At 40.0% G+C, this 19,722-nt stretch overlaps 1 protein-coding gene across 1 annotated transcript in view; it reads right to left on the bottom strand.

Annotated features, from left to right (window-relative positions):
* slc6a1b (solute carrier family 6 member 1b) overlaps positions 1-18,316 on the bottom strand; it is a 35,522-nt gene extending 17,206 nt beyond the window's left edge. The window contains exons 1-8 of the mRNA XM_014168363.2: positions 18,032-18,316; positions 17,567-17,698; positions 17,201-17,301; positions 16,767-16,876; positions 16,441-16,573; positions 10,133-10,267; positions 8,527-8,630; positions 7,834-7,958 (exon numbers count right to left, since the gene is read on the bottom strand). Coding sequence (XP_014023838.1) covers positions 7,834-7,958; positions 8,527-8,630; positions 10,133-10,267; positions 16,441-16,573; positions 16,767-16,876; positions 17,201-17,301; positions 17,567-17,698; positions 18,032-18,257 — 1,066 coding nt within the window. The 5' untranslated portion in view covers positions 18,258-18,316. The remainder of the gene's footprint in view (positions 1-7,833; positions 7,959-8,526; positions 8,631-10,132; positions 10,268-16,440; positions 16,574-16,766; positions 16,877-17,200; positions 17,302-17,566; positions 17,699-18,031) is intronic.
* Between the last annotated feature and the right edge of the window lie 1,406 nt (positions 18,317-19,722).

Here is a 19,722-nt window from a genome sequence, read left to right as displayed (position 1 = left end):
ATATATTATATATTTATATATTTAGTTTAATATTAGTTCAGTAGGCTAATGCTGGACATTATATATTTCGTTTAATATTAGTTCAGTAGGCTAATGCTGGGCATTATATATTATATATTTATATATTTAGTTTAATATTAGTTCAGTAGGCTAATGCTGGGCATTATATATTATATATTTATATATTTAGTTTAATATTAGTTCAGTAGGCTAATGCTGGATATTATATATTTAGTTTAATATTAGTTCAGTAGGCTGGTTATTATATATATTATATATTTATATATTTAGTTTAATATTAGTTCAGTAGGCTAATGCTGGACATTATATATTTAGTTTAATATTAGTTCAGTAGGCTAATGCTGGACATTATATATTATATATTTATATATTTAGTTTAATATTAGTTCAGTAGGCTAATGCTGGACATTATATATTATATATTTATATATTTAGTTTAATATTAGTTCAGTAGGCTAATGCTGGACATTATATATTATATATTTAGTTTAATATTAGTTCAGTAGGCTAATGCTGGACATTATATATTTAGTTTAATATTAGTTCAGTAGGCTAATGCTGGACATTATATATTATATATTTATTTATTTAGTTTAATATTAGTTCAGTAGGCTAATGCTGGACATTATATATTTAGTTTAATATTAGTTCAGTAGGCTAATGCTGGGCATTATATATTATATATTTATATATTTAGTTTAATATTAGTTCAGTAGGCTAATGCTGGACATTATATATTTAGTTTAATATTAGTTCAGTAGGCTAATGCTGGACATTATATATTATATATTTAGTTTAATATTAGTTTAGTAGGCTGTTATTATATATATTATATATTATATATTTATATATTTTGTTTTATAATAGTTCAGTAGGCTGGTTATTATATATATTATATATTTAGTTTAATATTAGCTCAGTAGGCTAATGCTGGGCATTATATATTATATATTTAGTTTAATATTAGTTCAGTAGGCTGGTTATTATATATATTATATATTTATATATTTTGTTTTATATTAGTTCAGTAGGCTGGTTATTATATATATTATATATTATATATTTATATATTTAGTTTAATATTAGCTCAGTAGGCTAATGCTGGGCATTATATATTATATATTTAGTTTAATATTAGTTCAGTAGGCTGGTTATTATATATATTATATATTTATATATTTAGTTTAATATTAGTTCAGTAGGCTGGTTATTATATATATTATATATTTATATATTTTGTTTTATATTAGTTCAGTAGGCTGGTTATTATATATATTATATATTATATATTTATATATTTAGTTTAATATTAGCTCAGTAGGCTAATGCTGGGCATTATATATTATATATTTAGTTTAATATTAGTTCAGTAGGCTGGTTATTATATATATTATATATTTATATATTTAGTTTAATATTAGTTCAGTAGGCTGGTTATTATATATATTATATATTTATATATTTAGTTTAATATTAGCTCAGTAGGCTAATGCTGGACATTATATATTATATATTTAGATATTTCGTTTTATATTAGCTCAGTAGGCTAATGCTGGTTATTATATATTATATATGATATATTTTGTTTTATATTAGCTCAGTAGGCTAATGCTGGTTATTATATATTATATATGATATATTTTGTTTTATATTAGCTCAGTAGGCTAATGCTGGTTATTATATATTATATATTTATATATTTTGTTTTATATTAGCTCAGTAGGCTAATGCTGGTTATTATATATTATATATTTATATATTTTGTTTTATATTAGCTCAGTAGGCTAATGCTGGTTATTATATATTATATATTTTGTTTTATATTAGCTCAGTAGGCTAATGCTGGTTATTATATATTATATATTTTGTTTTATATTAGCTCAGTAGGCTAATGCTGGTTATTATATATAATATATTTATATATTTTGTTTTATATTAGCTCAGTAGGCTAATGCTGGTTATTATATATTATATATTTATATATTTTGTTTTATATTAGCTCAGTAGGCTAATGCTGGTTATTATATATTATATATTTATATATTTTGTTTTATATTAACTCAGTAGGCTAATGCTGGTTATTATATATTATATATTTATATATTTTGTTTTATATTAGCTCAGTAGGCTAATGCTGGTTATTATATATTATATATTTATATATTTTGTTTTATATTAGCTCAGTAGGCTAATGCTGGTTATTATATATTATATATTTATATATTTTGTTTTATATTAGCTCAGTAGGCTAATGCTGGTTATTATATATTATATATTTATATATTTTGTTTTATATTAGCTCAGTAGGCTAATGCTGGTTATTATATATTATATATTTATATATTTTGTTTTATATTAGCTCAGTAGGCTAATGCTGGTTATTATATATTATATATTTATATATTTTGTTTTATATTAGCTCAGTAGGCTAATGCTGGTTATTATATATTATATATGATATATTTTGTTTTATATTAGCTCAGTAGGCTAATGCTGGTTATTATATATTATATATTTATATATTTTGTTTTATATTAGCTCAGTAGGCTAATGCTGGTTATTATATATTATATATTTATATATTTTGTTTTATATTAGCTCAGTAGGCTAATGCTGGATATTATATATTATATATTTATATATTTTGTTTTATATTAGCTCAGTAGGCTAATGCTGGTTATTATATATTATATATTTATATATTTTGTTTTATATTAGCTCAGTAGGCTAATGCTGGATATTATATATTATATATTTATATATTTTGTTTTATATTAGCTCAGTAGGCTAATGCTGGATATTATATATTATATATTTATATATTTTGTTTTATATTAGCTCAGTAGGCTAATGCTGGTTATTATATATTATATATTTATATATTTTGTTTTATATTAGCTCAGTAGGCTAATGCTGGATATTATATATTATATATTTATATATTTTGTTTTATATTAGCTCAGTAGGCTAATGCTGGTTATTATATATTATATATTTATATATTTTGTTTTATATTAGCTCAGTAGGCTAATGCTGGTTATTATATATTATATATTTATATATTTTGTTTTATATTAGCTCAGTAGGCTAATGCTGGTTATTATATATTAGATATTTATATATTTTGTTTTATATTAGCTCAGTAGGCTAATGCTGGTTATTATATATTATATATTTATATATTTTGTTTTATATTAGCTCAGTAGGCTAATGCTGGTTATTATATATTATATATTTATATATTTTGTTTTATATTAGCTCAGTAGGCTAATGCTGGTTATTATATATTATATATGATATATTTTGTTTTATATTAGCTCAGTAGGCTAATGCTGGTTATTATATATTATATATTTATATATTTTGTTTTATATTAGCTCAGTAGGCTAATGCTGGTTATTATATATTATATATTTATATATTTTGTTTTATATTAGCTCAGTAGGCTAATGCTGGTTATTATATATTATATATTTATATATTTTGTTTTATATTAGCTCAGTAGGCTAATGCTGGTTATTATATATTATATATGATATATTTTGTTTTATATTAGCTCAGTAGGCTAATGCTGGTTATTATATATTATATATTTATATATTTTGTTTTATATTAGCTCAGTAGGCTAATGCTGGTTATTATATATTATATATGATATATTTTGTTTTATATTAGCTCAGTAGGCTAATGCTGGTTATTATATATTATATATTTATATATTTTGTTTTATATTAGCTCAGTAGGCTAATGCTGGTTATTATATATTATATATTTATATATTTTGTTTTATATTAGCTCAGTAGGCTAATGCTGGTTATTATATATTAGATATTTATATATTTTGTTTTATATTAGCTCAGTAGGCTAATGCTGGTTATTATATATTATATATTTATATATTTTGTTTTATATTAGCTCAGTAGGCTAATGCTGGTTATTATATATTATATATTTATATATTTTTTTTATATTAGCTCAGTAGGCTAATGCTGGTTATTATATATTATATATTTATATATTTTGTTTTATATTAGCTCAGTAGGCTAATGCTGGTTATTATATATTATATATGATATATTTTGTTTTATATTAGCTCAGTAGGCTAATGCTGGTTATTATATATTATATATTTATATATTTTGTTTTATATTAGCTCAGTAGGCTAATGCTGGTTATTATATATTATATATGATATATTTTGTTTTATATTAGCTCAGTAGGCTAATGCTGGTTATTATATATTATATATTTATATATTTTGTTTTATATTAGCTCAGTAGGCTAATGCTGGTTATTATATATTATATATGATATATTTTGTTTTATATTAGCTCAGTAGGCTAATGCTGGTTATTATATATTATATATTTATATATTTTGTTTTATATTAGCTCAGTAGGCTAATGCTGGTTATTATATATTATATATGATATATTTAGTTTTATATTAGCTCAGTAGGCTAATGCTGGACATACACTACACCACTTCTAAAATCTGAACAACTTGGAGTTGCTCACATTTCCCGATTAACAAATCTTTACCTCCGTCCGCCCTCAACCACAGGAAGTGGGTGCTCACATTACACACTGATTCCCTAGTCGATCCTGCCCATGCCGACATGCAGACAGCTGTTGCTGTACGTGCTAAGTGTTCACATTATTGTGTGCAGAAACATCCCAAAAAAAGAGACAGAGGTGCAGAATGGATGGGCAGATGTGACCAATATGGAGTTTATATTCTATGTAAGTAATCGGACGTTATACAAAACGTTTAATATTTTTAAAAGGCTGCTGGGACGTTGTCTCCACAGCTCCACCAGTCAGTCTTCCATTACCTCGGTCCACACGGTGCGTGTTGGGTCGTCACTAGTTACCACAGCCATTAAATCATAAACATGGCTAAACCCTGCCTCTTTCTAAAATATATCTTCTTATTAAAGTCTGATTTTAAACCTAACCCTAACCAACCCCCTAGAGTCGATGTCCAAAGCCCGTCTGACGTCGGTACAGCCGTTCTTCCAACTTCTGTCTGTAGCATCTGAACAGGTTGGGCTACAGACTAATATGGAAAGGTGAGACTCCCGCTGGGGCTCCCACTGAAAGCTGAGACTTTCCTCTGTAGAAAGGTGAGACTCCCAGGAACATGTCTAAGATGCCCACAAGCTTCACAAGACTAGTCTGAAGGAAGCCAGGTACCAGTTTAAAAAATGAATGGAAGTATATATGGAGATAGTTAAGTGCCTAAAATAAGGGGTTAAAAAAATTATATATATAATGATAATAAATATGTATATACAGTGAGGGATAAAAAGTATTTGATCCCCTGCTGATTTTGTACGTTTGTCCATTGTCAAAGAAATGATCAGTCTATCATTTTAATGGTAGGTTTATTTGAACAGTGAGAGACAGAATAACAACAAAAATATCCAGAAAAACACATGTCAAAAATGTTATAAATGGATTTGCATTTTAGTGAGAGAAATAAGTATTTGACCCCTCTGCAAAACATGACTTAGTACTTGGTGGAAAAACCCTTGTTGGCAATCACAGAGGTCAGACGTTTCTTGTAGTTGGCCACCAGGTTTGCACACATCTCAGGAGGGATTTTGTCCCACTCCTCTTTGCAGATCTTCTCCAAGTCATTAAGGTTTCCAGGCTGACGTTTGGCAACTCGAACCTTCAGCTCCCTCCATAGATTTTCTATGGGATTAAGGTCTGGAGATTGGCTAGGCCACTCCAGGACTTTAATGTGCTTCTTCTTGAGCCACTCCTTTGTTACCTAGGCCATGTGTTTTGGGTCATTGTCATGCTGGAATACCCATCCACGACCCATTTTCAATGCCCTGACATCTTGTCCCTGACATCCTTGGAGAGCTCTTTGGTCTTGGCCATGGTGGAGAGTTTGGAATCTGATTGATTGATTGCTTCTGTGGACAGGTGTCTTTTATACAGGTAACAAACTGAGATTAGGAGCACTCCCTTTAAGAGTGTGCTCCTAATCTCAGCTCGTTACCTGTATAAAAGACACCTGGGAGCCAGAAATCTTTCTGATTGAGAGGGGGTCAAATACTTATTTCCCTCATTAAAATGCGAATCAATTTATAACATTTTTGACATGCGTTTTTCTGGATTTTTGTTGTTGTTATTCTGTCTCTCACTGTTCAAATAAACATACCATTAAAATTATAGACTGATCATTTCTTTGTCAGTGGGCAAACGTACAAAATCAGCAGGGTATCAAATACTTTTTCCCTCACTGTATATACAGTATGTACAGTACCAGTCAAAAGTTTGGACACACCTACTCATTCAAGGGTTTTTCTTTATTTTGACTATTTTCTACATTGTAGAATAATAGTGAATACATCAAAACTATGAAATAACACATACGGAATCATGTAGTAACTAAAAAAGTGTTAAACAAATCAAAATATATTTTATATTTGAGATTCTTATAAGTAGCCACCCTTTGGCTTGATGACAGCTTTGCACACTCTTGGCATTCTCTCAACCAGCTTCATGAGGTAGTCACCTGGAATGCATTTAAATTAACTGGTGTACCTTGTTAAAAGTTCATTAGAGTTAACTTCACCTCAGATTGCAGCACAAATAAATGCTTCACAGAGTTGAAGTAACAGACACACCTCAACATCAACTGTTCAGAGGAGACTGCGTGAATCAGGCCTTCATGGCCTAATTGTTGTAAAGAAACCACTACTAAAGGACACCAATAAGAAGAAGATACTTGCTTGGGCCAAGAAACACGAGAAATGGACATTACACAGGTGGAAATCTATCCTTTGGTCTAATGAGTCCAAATTTGAGATTTTTGGTTCCAACCGCCGTGTCTTTGTGAGACGCAGAGTAGGTGAACAGATGATCTCCTCATGTGTGGTTCCCACCGTGAAGCATGGAGGAGGTGGTGTGATGGTGCTTTGCTGGTGACACTGTTGCTGATTTATTTAGAATTCAAGGCACACTTAACCAGCGTGGCTACCACAGCGATACTCCATCCCATCTGGTTTGCGCTTAGTGGGACTATAATTTATTTTTCAATAGGACAATGACCCAAAACACACCTCCAGGCTGTATAAAGGCTATTTGATCGAGGAGGGTGATGGAGTACTGCATCAGATGACCTGGCCTACACAATCACTCAACCCAGTTGAAATGGACCACAGATTGAAGGAAAAGCAGCCAACAAGTGCTCAGCATATGTGGGAACTCCTTCAAGACTGTTGGAAAAGCATTCCTCATGAAGCTGGTTGAGAGAATGCCAAGAGTGTGCAAAGCTGTAATCAAGGCAAACGGTGGCTACTTTGAAGAATCTAAAATAGATTTTGATTTGTTTAACACTTTTTCTGGTTACTACATGATTCCATATGTGTTATTTCATAGTTTTGATGTCTTCACTATTATTCTACAATGTAGAAAATAGTACAAAAATAAACTTTTGACTGGTGCTGTAGTTCCTGATCTGTGTCATATCTCTCAGAACAAATTTCCTTTAGATATGTTTTAGGACTATCTGTTTATCCATGTAGTGAATCTGTTATTCACTGCGTTTCTATTGGCTATTAGCAGTAAGGCCAAATTCAATGTTTCATTAAAAAAAATATATATATATACATTTTGATCCTTGGTATGACCATCTTAAAAAAAAAAAAAAAAAGTTAATCAATTTTCACCTTAGTCATGAAAATTAGTCTGGGATGGCAAAAAATGTGGCGAATTCATGGCGAAATCGTGTACGCACGGCATCAATGCTGTATTGTTCCATTCAGATCTATATCAATAGTGAAATGGTAATTACCTGAGGCTGCTACTTCTATTATAGGCCTCTTAGTCACGTTGGCCATGAAGCCCACAATGGAGAAGATTACTAAGCCAGCGAACATGCTGGTGAACGAGTTGATGCAGCACACAATGACAGAATCTCTGCAGGGAGATGGAGAGAAAGACAAAAAAAAAGCATGGGTTTGGAATGGCTGTTGTCACACTGATATGGAAGCCTTATCAAACCACAGCACATTTGTTTTGGGAGGGAGGGAGGGAGGGAGGGAGGGAGGGAGGGAGGGAGGGAGGGAGGGAGGGAGGGAGGGAGGGAGGGAGGGAGGGAGGGAGGGAGGGTTTTGCATTCTATAGCCGAGCCTTACTGCAATGTCAATGGATTGGCCCATTCATTTTTGAGATGGGGTATTTGTAACGTTCATTGCCAGGATATAAAATGGAGAGAGACAGAGATGAAGTGGCAGCTGACAGATGTGTTTCTCTCTCTCTCTCTCTCTCTCTCTCTCTCTCTCTCTCTCTCTCTCTCTCTCTCTCTCTCTCTCTCTCTCTCTCTCTCTCTCTCTCTCTCTCTCTCTCTCTCTCTCTCTCACACACACACACACACACACACACACACAGCAGAATCCATTGACATAGGTCCACACATCATTGGCCGAGGCAGAATATAAGCCGCAGTAAAGAGCTGGATTGAGTGGTATTGAAGATATAAACCTACCTGTAAACATTATTATTGAATGGGTTGTAGCTTCCCAGAGCAATCAGTGATCCCAGCCCCAGCCCATAGGAGAAGAAGATCTGAGTGGCAGCATCCAACCACACCTTACAAGAACAGAGAGACGGAGAGACAGAGTCAAAACACACTGCAAGTCAAAATGCACTGCAAGTCAAAACACACTGCAAGTCAAAACACACTGCAAGTCAAAACACACTGCTATTCAAAACGCACTGCAAGTCAAAATGCACTGCAAGTCAAAACACACTGCAAGTCAAAACACACAGCAAGTCAAAACACACTGTTATTCAAAACACACTGCAAGTCAGAACAAACTGCAACTCACAGCATCACACGCAGCAATCAGCATCCCCCTCTGTATCTGCTCACTGGTAAAGGCTAGCTACCTCTGTATCTGTTCACTGATAAAGGCTAGCTACCTCTGTATCTGTTCACTGATAAAGGCTAGCTACCTCTGTATCTGTTCACTGATAAAGGCTAGCTACCTCTGTATCACCTCTGTATCTGTTCACTGATAAAGGCTAGCTACCTCTGATTCTGATAAAGGCTAGCTACCTCTGTATCTGTTCACTGATAAAGGCTAGCTACCTCTGCATCTGTTCACTGATAAAGGCTAGCTACCTCTGCATCTGTTCACTGATAAAGGCTAGCTACCTCTGTATCTGTTCACTGATAAAGGCTAGCTACCTCTGCATCTGTTCACTGATAAAGGCTAGCTACCTCTGCATCTGTTCACTGATAAAGGCTAGCTACCTCTGTATCTGTTCACTGATAAAGGCTAGCTACCTCTGTATCTGTTCACTGATAAAGGCTAGCAACCTCTGTATCTGTTCACTGATAAAGGCTAGCTACCTCTGTATCTGTTCACTGATAAAGGCTAGCTACCTCTGTATCTGTTGACTGATAAAGGCTAGCTACCTCTGAAACTGTTCACTGATAAAGGCTAGCTACCTCTGAAACTGTTCACTGATAAAGGCTAGCTACCTCTGATTCTGATAAAGGCTAGCTACCTCTGTATCTGTTCACTGATAAAGGCTAGCTACCTCTGTATCTGTTCACTGATAAAGGCTAGCTACCTCTGATTCTGATAAAGGCTAGCTACCTCTGTATCTGTTCACTGATAAAGGCTAGCTACCTCTGTATCTGTTCACTGATAAAGGCTAGCTACCTCTGATTCTGATAAAGGCTAGCTACCTCTGCATCTGTTCACTGATAAAGGCTAGCTACCTCTGAAACTGTTCACTGATAAAGGCTAGCTACCTCTGATTCTGATAAAGGCTAGCTACCTCTGTATCTGTTCACTGGTAAAGGCTAGCTACCTCTGCATCTGTTCACTGATAAAGGCTAGCTACCTCTGATTCTGATAAAGGCTAGCTACCTCTGATTCTGATAAAGGCTAGCTACCTCTGCATCTGTTCACTGATAAAGGCTAGCTACCTCTGTATCTGTTCACTGGTAAAGGCTAGCTACCTCTGCATCTGTTCACTGATAAAGGCTAGCTACCTCTGATTCTGATAAAGGCTAGCTACCTCTGATTCTGATCAAGGCTAGCTACCTCTGTATCTGTTCACTGGTAAAGGCTAGCTACCTCTGATTCCTTGAGCTTTTCAAAGTTGGGCGTGATATAGAAGAGGATTCCATCGATGGCTCCGGGGAGAGTGATTCCGCGGCAGAAGAGGATGAAGAGCATGAAGTAGGGGTACGTCGCTGAGAAGTACACCACCTGAAACAGGGAGGGAGGGAGACTCTTGTTAGAATATAAAACAATGGAATTATGCAAACACTGACTTCAAGGGTGACTGCACTTCCTGTTGTGGCCTAGTTTTGAAGATTGCTCATTAATTTATTGCAGTGGGTTTTTTTCAGGGTGACACAGTGTTTCTGGGTAGTCTTAAACAAATCTACTTGGAAACAAAAGTATACACCTCACACACACACGGTTATGGGCTTAACAATAAGAAGACACCTGTACCAAGTCAGTTATGAACAAATTCTTATTTTCAATGACGGCCTAGGAACAGTGGCCGTCGGGGGCAGAACGACAGATTTTTACCATGTCAGCTCAGGGATTTGATCTTGCAACTTTTCAGTTACTAGTCCAACACTCTAACCACTAGGCTACCTGCCACCACTACACTCTAACCACTAGGCTACCTGCCTCCCCCCTCTAACCACTAGGCTACCTGCCGCCACTACACTCTAACCACTAGTCTACCTGCCGCCTCTACACTCTAACAACTAGGCTACCTGCCACCACTACACTCTAACCACTAGGCTACCTGCCCCCCCCCCCCTACACTCTAACCACTAGGCTACCTGCCGCCACTACACTCTAACCACTAGTCTACCTGCCGCCTCTACACTCTAACCACTAGGCTACCTGCCTCCCCCCTCTAACCACTAGGCTACCTGCCGCCTCTACACTCTAACCACTAGTCTACCTGCCACCACTACACTCTAACCACTAGGTTACCTGCCCCCCCTACACTCTAACCACTAGGCTACCTGCCGCCTCTACACTCTAACCACTAGGCTAACTGCCCCCCCTACACTCTAACCACTAGGGTACCTGCCGCCACTACACTCTAACCACTAGGCTACCTGCCGCCACTACACTCTAACCACTAGGCTACCTGCCGCCACTACACTCTAACCACTAGTCTACCTGCCGCCTCTACACTCTAACCACTAGGCTACTTGCCGCCACCACACTCTAACCACTAGGCTACCTGCCACCACTACACTCTAACCACTAGGCTACCTGCCCCCCCCTACACTCTAACCACTAGGCTACCTGCCGCCTCTACACTCTAACCACTAGGCTACCTGCCCCCCCTACACTCTAACCACTAGGGTACCTGCCGCCACTACACTCTAACCACTAGGCTACCTGCCGCCACTACACTCTAACCACTAGGCTACCTGCCGCCACTACACTCTAACCACTAGTCTACCTGCCGCCTCTACACTCTAACCACTAGGCTACCTGCCGCCACCACACTCTAACCACTAGGCTACCTGCCACCACTACACTCTAACCACTAGGCTACCTGCCCCCCCCCCACACTCTAACCACTAGTCTACCTGCCACCACTACACTCTAACCACTAGGGTACCTGCCGCCACTACACTCTAACCACTAGGCTACCTGCCGCCACTACACCCTAACCACTAGGCTACCTGCCGCCACTACACTCTAACCACTCGTCCACCTGCCGCCTCACACTCTAACCACTAGGCTACCTGCCGCCACCACACTCTAACCACTAGGCTACCTGCCCCCCCTACACTCTAACCACTAGGCTACCTGCCCCCCTACACTCTAACCACTAGGCTACCTGCCCCCTTACACTCTAACCACTAGTCTACCTGCCGCCACTACACTCTAACCACTAGGGTACCTGCCGCCACTACACTCTAACCACTAGGCTACCTGCCGCCACTACACCCTAACCACTAGGCTACCTGCCGCCACTACACTCTAACCACTCGTCCACCTGCCGCCTCTACACTCTAACCACTAGGCTACCTGCCGCCACCACACTCTAACCACTAGGCTACCTGCCCCCCCCTACACTCTAACCACTAGGCTACCTGCCGCCCTACACTCTAACCACTCGGCTACCTGCCCCCTTACACTCTAACCACTAGGCTACCTGCCGCCACTACACTCTAACCACTAGGCTACCTGCCTCCCCCCTACACTCTAACCACTAGGCTACCTGCCCCCCCCTACACTCTAACCACTAGTCTACCTGCCCCCCCCCCCACACTCTAACCACTAGGCTACCTGCCGCCACTACACTCTAACCACTAGTCTACCTGCCGCCTCTACACTCTAACCACTAGGCTACCTGCCCCCCCCCACACTCTAACCACTAGGCTACCTGCCGCCACTACACTCTAACCACTAGTCTACCTGCCACCACTACACTCTAACCACTAGGGTACCTGCCGCCACTACACTCTAACCACTAGGCTACCTGCCGCCACTACACCCTAACCACTAGGCTACCTGCCGCCACTACACTCTAACCACTCGGCTACCTGCCGCCTCTACACTCTAACCACTAGGCTACCTGCCGCCACCACACTCTAACCACTAGGCTACCTGCCCCCCCCCCCCCTACACTCTAACCACTAGGCTACCTGCCCCCCCTACACTCTAACCACTAGGCTACCTGCCCCCCTACACTCTAACCACTAGGCTACCTGCCGCCACTACACTCTAACCACTAGGCTACCTGCCTCCCCCCTACACTCTAACCACTAGTCTACCTGCCCCCCCCCTACACTCTAACCACTAGGCTACCTGCCCCCCTACACTCTAACCACTAGTCTACCTGCCCCCCCCCCCACACTCTAACCACTAGGCTACCTGCCCCCCCTACACTCTAACCACTAGGCTACCTGCCCCCCCTACACTCTAACCACTAGGCTACCTGCCCCCCTACACTCTAACCACTAGGCTACCTGCCCCCCCTACACTCTAACCACTAGTCTACCTGCCCCCCTACACTCTAACCACTAGGCTACCTGCCCCCCCCCACCCCACACTCTAACCACTAGGCTACCTGCCCCCTACACTCTAACCACTAGGCTACCTGCCCCCCCCTACACTCTAACCACTAGGCTACCTGCCCCCCCCCTACACTCTAACCACTAGGCTACCTGCCGCCACTACACTCTAACCACTAGGCTACCTGCCGCCACTACACTCTAACCACTAGGCTACCTGCCGCCAACCACGTCAGATATAGAGTTAAAATGTATTTAATTTTGAGTTTGAATCACAATATTACACTTTATATACCTCACAGAAGACTGAAATATAACAAAACCGTTTGACATAGAAACACCAGATTTTCAAAGAATTTTTTTTTTTACTTAAAAAAAAAATTAAAAAAATGAAATTATGAAAAATATGAATAACATTCTACCCATGAGGGCGATTTGGTAATTTATCTGCAGGCTACAGAAAGGCCATGACTGAAGCCAAATGAGAGTTTGGTTTTCGTGGGGGTGTATTAAGTTCTCATATCGTACCCTGGTGGTTACTGTTGTTTGTCCTTCCTGATTCAACGTAGCAACAACATAACCACTTCCTCAAAATAGTCACTTCTTTAAAATAGTCAGTAGCTAGCAGGCACAATTAAGCAACCAGGCCACAATCAACTTATTAAGTCACTGGCGAGTGGTGACCCTGTGTACTTTGGTGCCATTTTATTTTTACAACTTTATCACTATCTATTTACCAGAGTGTCAGTCTGTCTGGTAGTGTTTCAGAGGGAATCATATTACATAACAAGTTGCAGTTGGGATACAAGTGAGCTCTGATCGTCTCGATTCTAATTTAGCCCAGAAAAGTAGCAGACATTGAGTGACAGACACAATCAAACACATCAGCAAGTGACCACTCCATATAAAGGGTTATGGGTTATTTCAACATAGCATTGGTGACGTGTTGTCTTATGTAAAAGTCTGAAGCGCTGAGGTACTGGGCAAGTCTATGTCACTGTCTGGATGTTCTGGCCGTTATGATTTAATAGAGTACAGCTGGCTGAGTAGAGGGTAACCAGCACAGCCGGCTGAGTAGAGGGTAACCAGCACAGCTGGCTGAGTAGAGGGTAACCAGCACAACTGGCTGAGTAGAGGGTAACCAGCACAGCTGGCTGAGTAGAGGGTAACCAGCACAGCCGGCTGAGTAGAGGGTAACCAGCACAACTGGCTGAGTAGAGGGTAACCAGTACAGCTGGCTGAGTAGAGGGTAACCAGCACAGCCGGCTGAGTAGAGGGTAACCAGCACAGCTGGCTGAGTAGAGGGTAACCAGCACAACTGGCTGAGTAGAGGGTAACCAGCACAGCCGGCTGAGTAGAGGGTAACCAGCACAACTGGCTGAGTAGAGGGTAACCAGCACAACTGGCTGAGTAGAGGGTAACCAGTACAGCTGGCTGAGTAGAGGGTAACCAGCACAGCCGGCTGAGTAGAGGGTAACCAGTACAGCTGGCTGAGTAGAGGGTAACCAGCACAGCCGGCTGAGTAGAGGGTAACCAGCACAGCTGGCTGAGTAGAGGGTAACCAGCACAACTGGCTGAGTAGAGGGTAACCAGCACAGCTGGCTGAGTAGAGGGCAACCAGCACAACTGGCTGAGTAGAGGGTAACCAGCACAGCTGGCTGAGTAGAGGGTAACCAGCACAACTGGCTGAGTAGAGGGTAACCAGCACAGCTGGCTGAGTAGAGGGCAACCAGCACAACTGGCTGAGTAGAGGGTAACCAGCACAGCTGGCTGAGTAGAGGGTAACCAGCACAACTGGCTGAGTAGAGGGTAACCAGCACAGCTGGCTGAGTAGAGGGTAACCAGCACAGCTGGCTGAGTAGAGGGTAACCAGTACAGCTGGCTGAGTAGAGGGCAACCAGCACAGCTGGCTGAGTAGAGGGTAACCAGTACAGCTGGCTGAGTAGAGGGTAACCAGCACAGCTGGCTGAGTAGAGGGTAACCAGCACAACTGGCTGAGTAGAGGGTAACCAGTACAGCTGGCTGAGTAGAGGGTAACCAGCACAGCTGGCTGAGTAGAGGGTAACCAGCACAACTGGCTGAGTAGAGGGTAACCAGTACAACTGGCTGAGTAGAGGGCAACCAGCACAGCTGGCTGAGTAGAGGGTAACCAGTACAGCTGGCTGAGTAGAGGGTAACCAGCACAACTGGCTGAGTAGAGGGTAACCAGCACAACTGGCTGAGTAGAGGGTAACCAGCACAGCTGGCTGAGTAGAGGGTAACCAGCACAACTGGCTGAGTAGAGGGCAACCAGCACAGCTGGCTGAGTAGAGGGTAACCAGCACAGCTGGCTGAGTAGAGGGTAACCAGCACAACTGGCTGAGTAGAGGGTAACCAGCACAACTGGCTGAGTAGAGGGTAACCAGCACAACTGGCTGAGTAGAGGGTAACCAGCACAGCTGGCTGAGTAGAGGGTAACCAGCACAACTGGCTGAGTAGAGGGCAACCAGCACAGCTGGCTGAGTAGAGGGTAACCAGCACAGCTGGCTGAGTAGAGGGTAACCAGCACAGCTGGCTGAGTAGAGGGTAACCAGCACAGCTGGCTGAGTAGAGGGTAACCAGCACAGCTGGCTGAGTAGAGGGTAACCAGCACAGCTGGCTGAGTAGAGGGTAACCAGCACAACTGGCTGAGTAGAGGGCAACCAGCACAGCTGGCTGAGTAGAGGGTAACCAGCACAGCTGGCTGAGTAGAGGGCAACCAGCACAACTGGCTGAGTAGAGGGTAACCAGCACAACTGGCTGAGTAGAGGGTAACCAGCACAGATGGCTGAGTAGAGGGTAACCAGTACAGCTGGCTGAGTAGAGGGTAACCAGCACAACTGGCTGAGTAGAGGGTAACCAGCACAGCTGGCTGAGTAGACGGTAACCAGCACAACTGGCTGAGTAGAGGGTAACCAGCACAGCTGGCTGAGTAGAGGGTAACCAGCACAGCTGCTTCTCTCATGTCAGTGGACACTGGGCAAGTGGCATGATCCTACTCCATATCCAACCCTCTAGAAAATCGTGACGAACTCACTTACAAAACTCGGTTTTGTGGACGATACTGGACTTTATGACCAAAATTATCCTATTTACACTTTGAAGTCAATTTTGACACTAATATGAATGTTTCTGAGTCATAACGATGCCACATATAAGCTGTTTAAAACAAGAACAAGTTGGTTCTAAGGGGCAGTTACCCTTTAAACAGATGTATTTAATGACTTAACACTCATTATTAGATACAGGGCCCAGGCACACATCAACTGTCGGTTTTTTCTTCAGTCAAAGGTTTCTCTATGGAGTTTGAATCTTCCGGGGGGGGGGCATGCTGGATTACCCCCCAGGGGGGGCAGTTACCTTCCCAGTCCAAGCGACACCTTTCCAGATACAGAAATAGACGAGGACCCAGGCGATGGCCAGCGTGATGGCCAGAGGCGCTCTGATCTCCCCAGGCTTCTCCAGGCCATCTGTTAACTGGTGCATGTTACGTCTATAGGACAACACAATCAATCAACCAACCTACCAGTCAATGAAATGTATTTACAAATCCTCTTTTCAACCCCATCACTTACTTATTTATTATTTACAACAAATTTGCAGATTGAAAGGTCAAGTTTTTAGTAACACTGCATGGTCAAAAAACAACAAAATAACATGTAAATAAAAAAAATACTTGTTCTTACTCCCAGAATTCCTGAACAGCGCTGGTGAGGTTGGCAGCGTTCAGGATGCTGTAGTTGGTGTAACACCGCTCTGTGTTCCAAGAATTTCCACATGATTGCCATGGTAGCTCCTGCAATAACAAAGGCAAGGTTTTTTTTTTCTCTCTCTCTCTCTCTCTCTCTCTCTCTCTCTCTCTCATTTTTGTAAATGTTGCCAAACGCTTTCAAATGTCATGCACCTCATTTGTTGAAGGGGTAATAACGGCCAAATTCGATATCTTGGAATTAACTACGCATACAATAAACAGTTTATCTTTATCATCAAACTGCCCCGACATTTGCAATCTCATGCCACTTAAAGATATTCATTTGGGAAATGTGTTTTCTTTCTTTTTTTAAACATTCAATGAATTCATTCATCTTTTTTTTTTTTTTTACCTGACTATCATACTCACGGTAGTAAAGGAGGACCACAAATAGTATATGGCCCAGGCAATGATGACAATGTAATAAATATTTAGCCAGAAAGAAAGGACTGCAGCGGCCAGACCAACACCTAGAAAAGGGACATTAGGAATGAGGTATTTATATACTGTGATTTAATACAAAATGAAATAATTTGAGAAAAATATAGATATAATAGCATTAGTTAAATATAAAAGTTTGATCTGTTCAAACGATCGGGGACAGGAGACATGCACAGAAATACACATTGTTCTGGCGTTTATGGTCAACCAGCAAGAAGATTATTTGAGGACAGCTATTTGTCTTATATAAGGTGATGTATTTCCGCTTAACCTAAACACGGGGTTTTGATTTACCTTTAAACATTGGAGCCAGTTTCCACACTCCAAGCCCTCCAATCGATGTGTACTGACCGAGGGACGTTTCGAGCAGAAACAGGGGCATACCAGCAAATATGAGCGTCAAAAAGTAGGGAATCAAGAAGGCCCCTGAATGGAAGGTGAAAGGGAAGTAAACAAAAAATATAATCGTGAATAAAAGTGAACCATTGCCTTGATATACCATTAACATTTCAAATCATTGAACGAGATACAGTGATAAACCCACTATTTTGTTTAACACTACAGCGACTCAAATGAATGATCTCGTAGCGTTGCCTATAAATGTGCGCGTAATTACGCACAATCTGGAGAGAAAAGGAGCTCTTGTGCCATTGAGATTATTTAAGTGTTGCGCCCCAGAACAAATTTGCCAACTGAAAGGTCAAATTTAGCCTCCTTTTGTTTTTGAAAAACACGGAAAAGTTCCGACATTTTGATTACCTCCTCCGTTCTTCCCACATAGATAAGGGAATCTCCAGACATTTCCGAGTCCAATTGCGTAACCGACGCAAGACAGGAGAAAGTCAAATTTTCCAGTCCAGTTCTCTCTTTCGGGAAGTTCCTTTTTCTGGACTTTGACGACCAAAGTTTTGGGTTTGTCGTTAGGCTCGGCATTCACCTCCGTTAGAACGTGTCCATCAGAGCCTTTAGTACCATTCGTCGCCATGTCTCTGTCTCTCTGTTTAGATTTTGATTTCTTGACGGGGCTGGAAGGCGGACTGAAGATTTTAACCCCACCGGTCCACGTAGACAGCAGCTTCGCGGTTCGTTACCCAGCCAAGGGACGGTTAGATGGGCAAGAAATCAGGAGAAGAGGCGGGAACACCGAGCCAGTTGGGAAACCGCACCTGGAAGAAAAAAAAGCGCAAGAGAGTAATGTTACCAAATAGGTAATTAAAATAATGATTGGACCCTAAATGTTTACTAAATATTGATTTATCATGGGGAAGAACCAAATTGATGCATCAATAGCGCTGAAAATGAGCCGTTTTGAAGAGTTTTCAGTGAGTCGCATTGTTGGCACTGGGGACAAGACATTTTACATTTTACATTTTAGTCATTTAGCAGACGCTCTTATCCAGAGCGACTTACAGTATTGAATGCATACATTTCATACATTTTTTGTATGGGGTGTAGATAATTTGTTGCAGTTTTAAACCTAATTTCCTGCAATTCTACACATTTTGTGATGACTTATGCCACTGTTAATGATATCTGAGTGAGAATGACTAACAAAATAAATGGAGGCCCCCTGGAGATCAGGGCCCTCCTGACCATTCGGGATTTAGCCACGTTTAGATAGCTGGCTAATCTAAAAATGTGTTAGCCGACATGGCTACTTGAGTGACTGTCAGCAGGCAGTTGGTTTATTCAACAAAAGCGATGTTGCAACAACAACAAAAATTGCGAGATGTGTAATGAAAACGGCAGAGATGGGAGACATTTTCTAAAGGGTGACAAAAAAAAATGTATCCTTTCAACAGGGGTTGATTTTTTATTTTGTCTGCCTTTCTTTATTGTGACAAATTATGATTGAAACAGTTAAAAAAATATGTACATATTATGATTCCTGAAGAATTTTTCAACTATAAAAAAAAATCACATTTGTTTGCAGAACAAGAAGAGCAAGAAGAATGCCTGAATTGCTTCTCCTTGCTTTTCTGGTTAGCTGGCAAGTTTCACCATCCAATTTATTTCAGATGTACAACAGCGCAAATGTCACCTATGGCGATACGTCGGCACATGAGAATTATTAGAATATGGCAAATATTAGTCAATTATTGTATTCTATACGAGCTGGCTTTTGTAGGCTACCTGAGACATGAAACAAATAGCTGGGAGAGGATGCAGCCAATCACCTCTTTATTAATGCACAATTTGCCTAAATGGAAACAATTACAAACCACTTCCTTTTTATCCGACATTGTAGGTTTTTGGTGGAAAAAGTTTTCATTTAAATGTATGACGTCATTACGTCCAGCCATTTTAATCGACACAAGATAGTTCAATGGGAAACGTACCGTAGCAGATCAATTTTCTATGCAAACTTTCTAAATGTCGGCAACAAATCAGTGGACAAGTTAATGGTAAAATGGGTACTGATTGACATAACAAGATAAAACCTGCTGAAC

The sequence above is a fragment of the Salmo salar genome, chromosome ssa22 (genome assembly GCF_905237065.1).
Source record: "Salmo salar chromosome ssa22, Ssal_v3.1, whole genome shotgun sequence".
NCBI lineage: Eukaryota > Metazoa > Chordata > Actinopteri > Salmoniformes > Salmonidae > Salmo > Salmo salar.
Note: the sequence above shows the minus strand (reverse complement) of the source record. Positions and strands in the feature narration are given on the sequence as shown.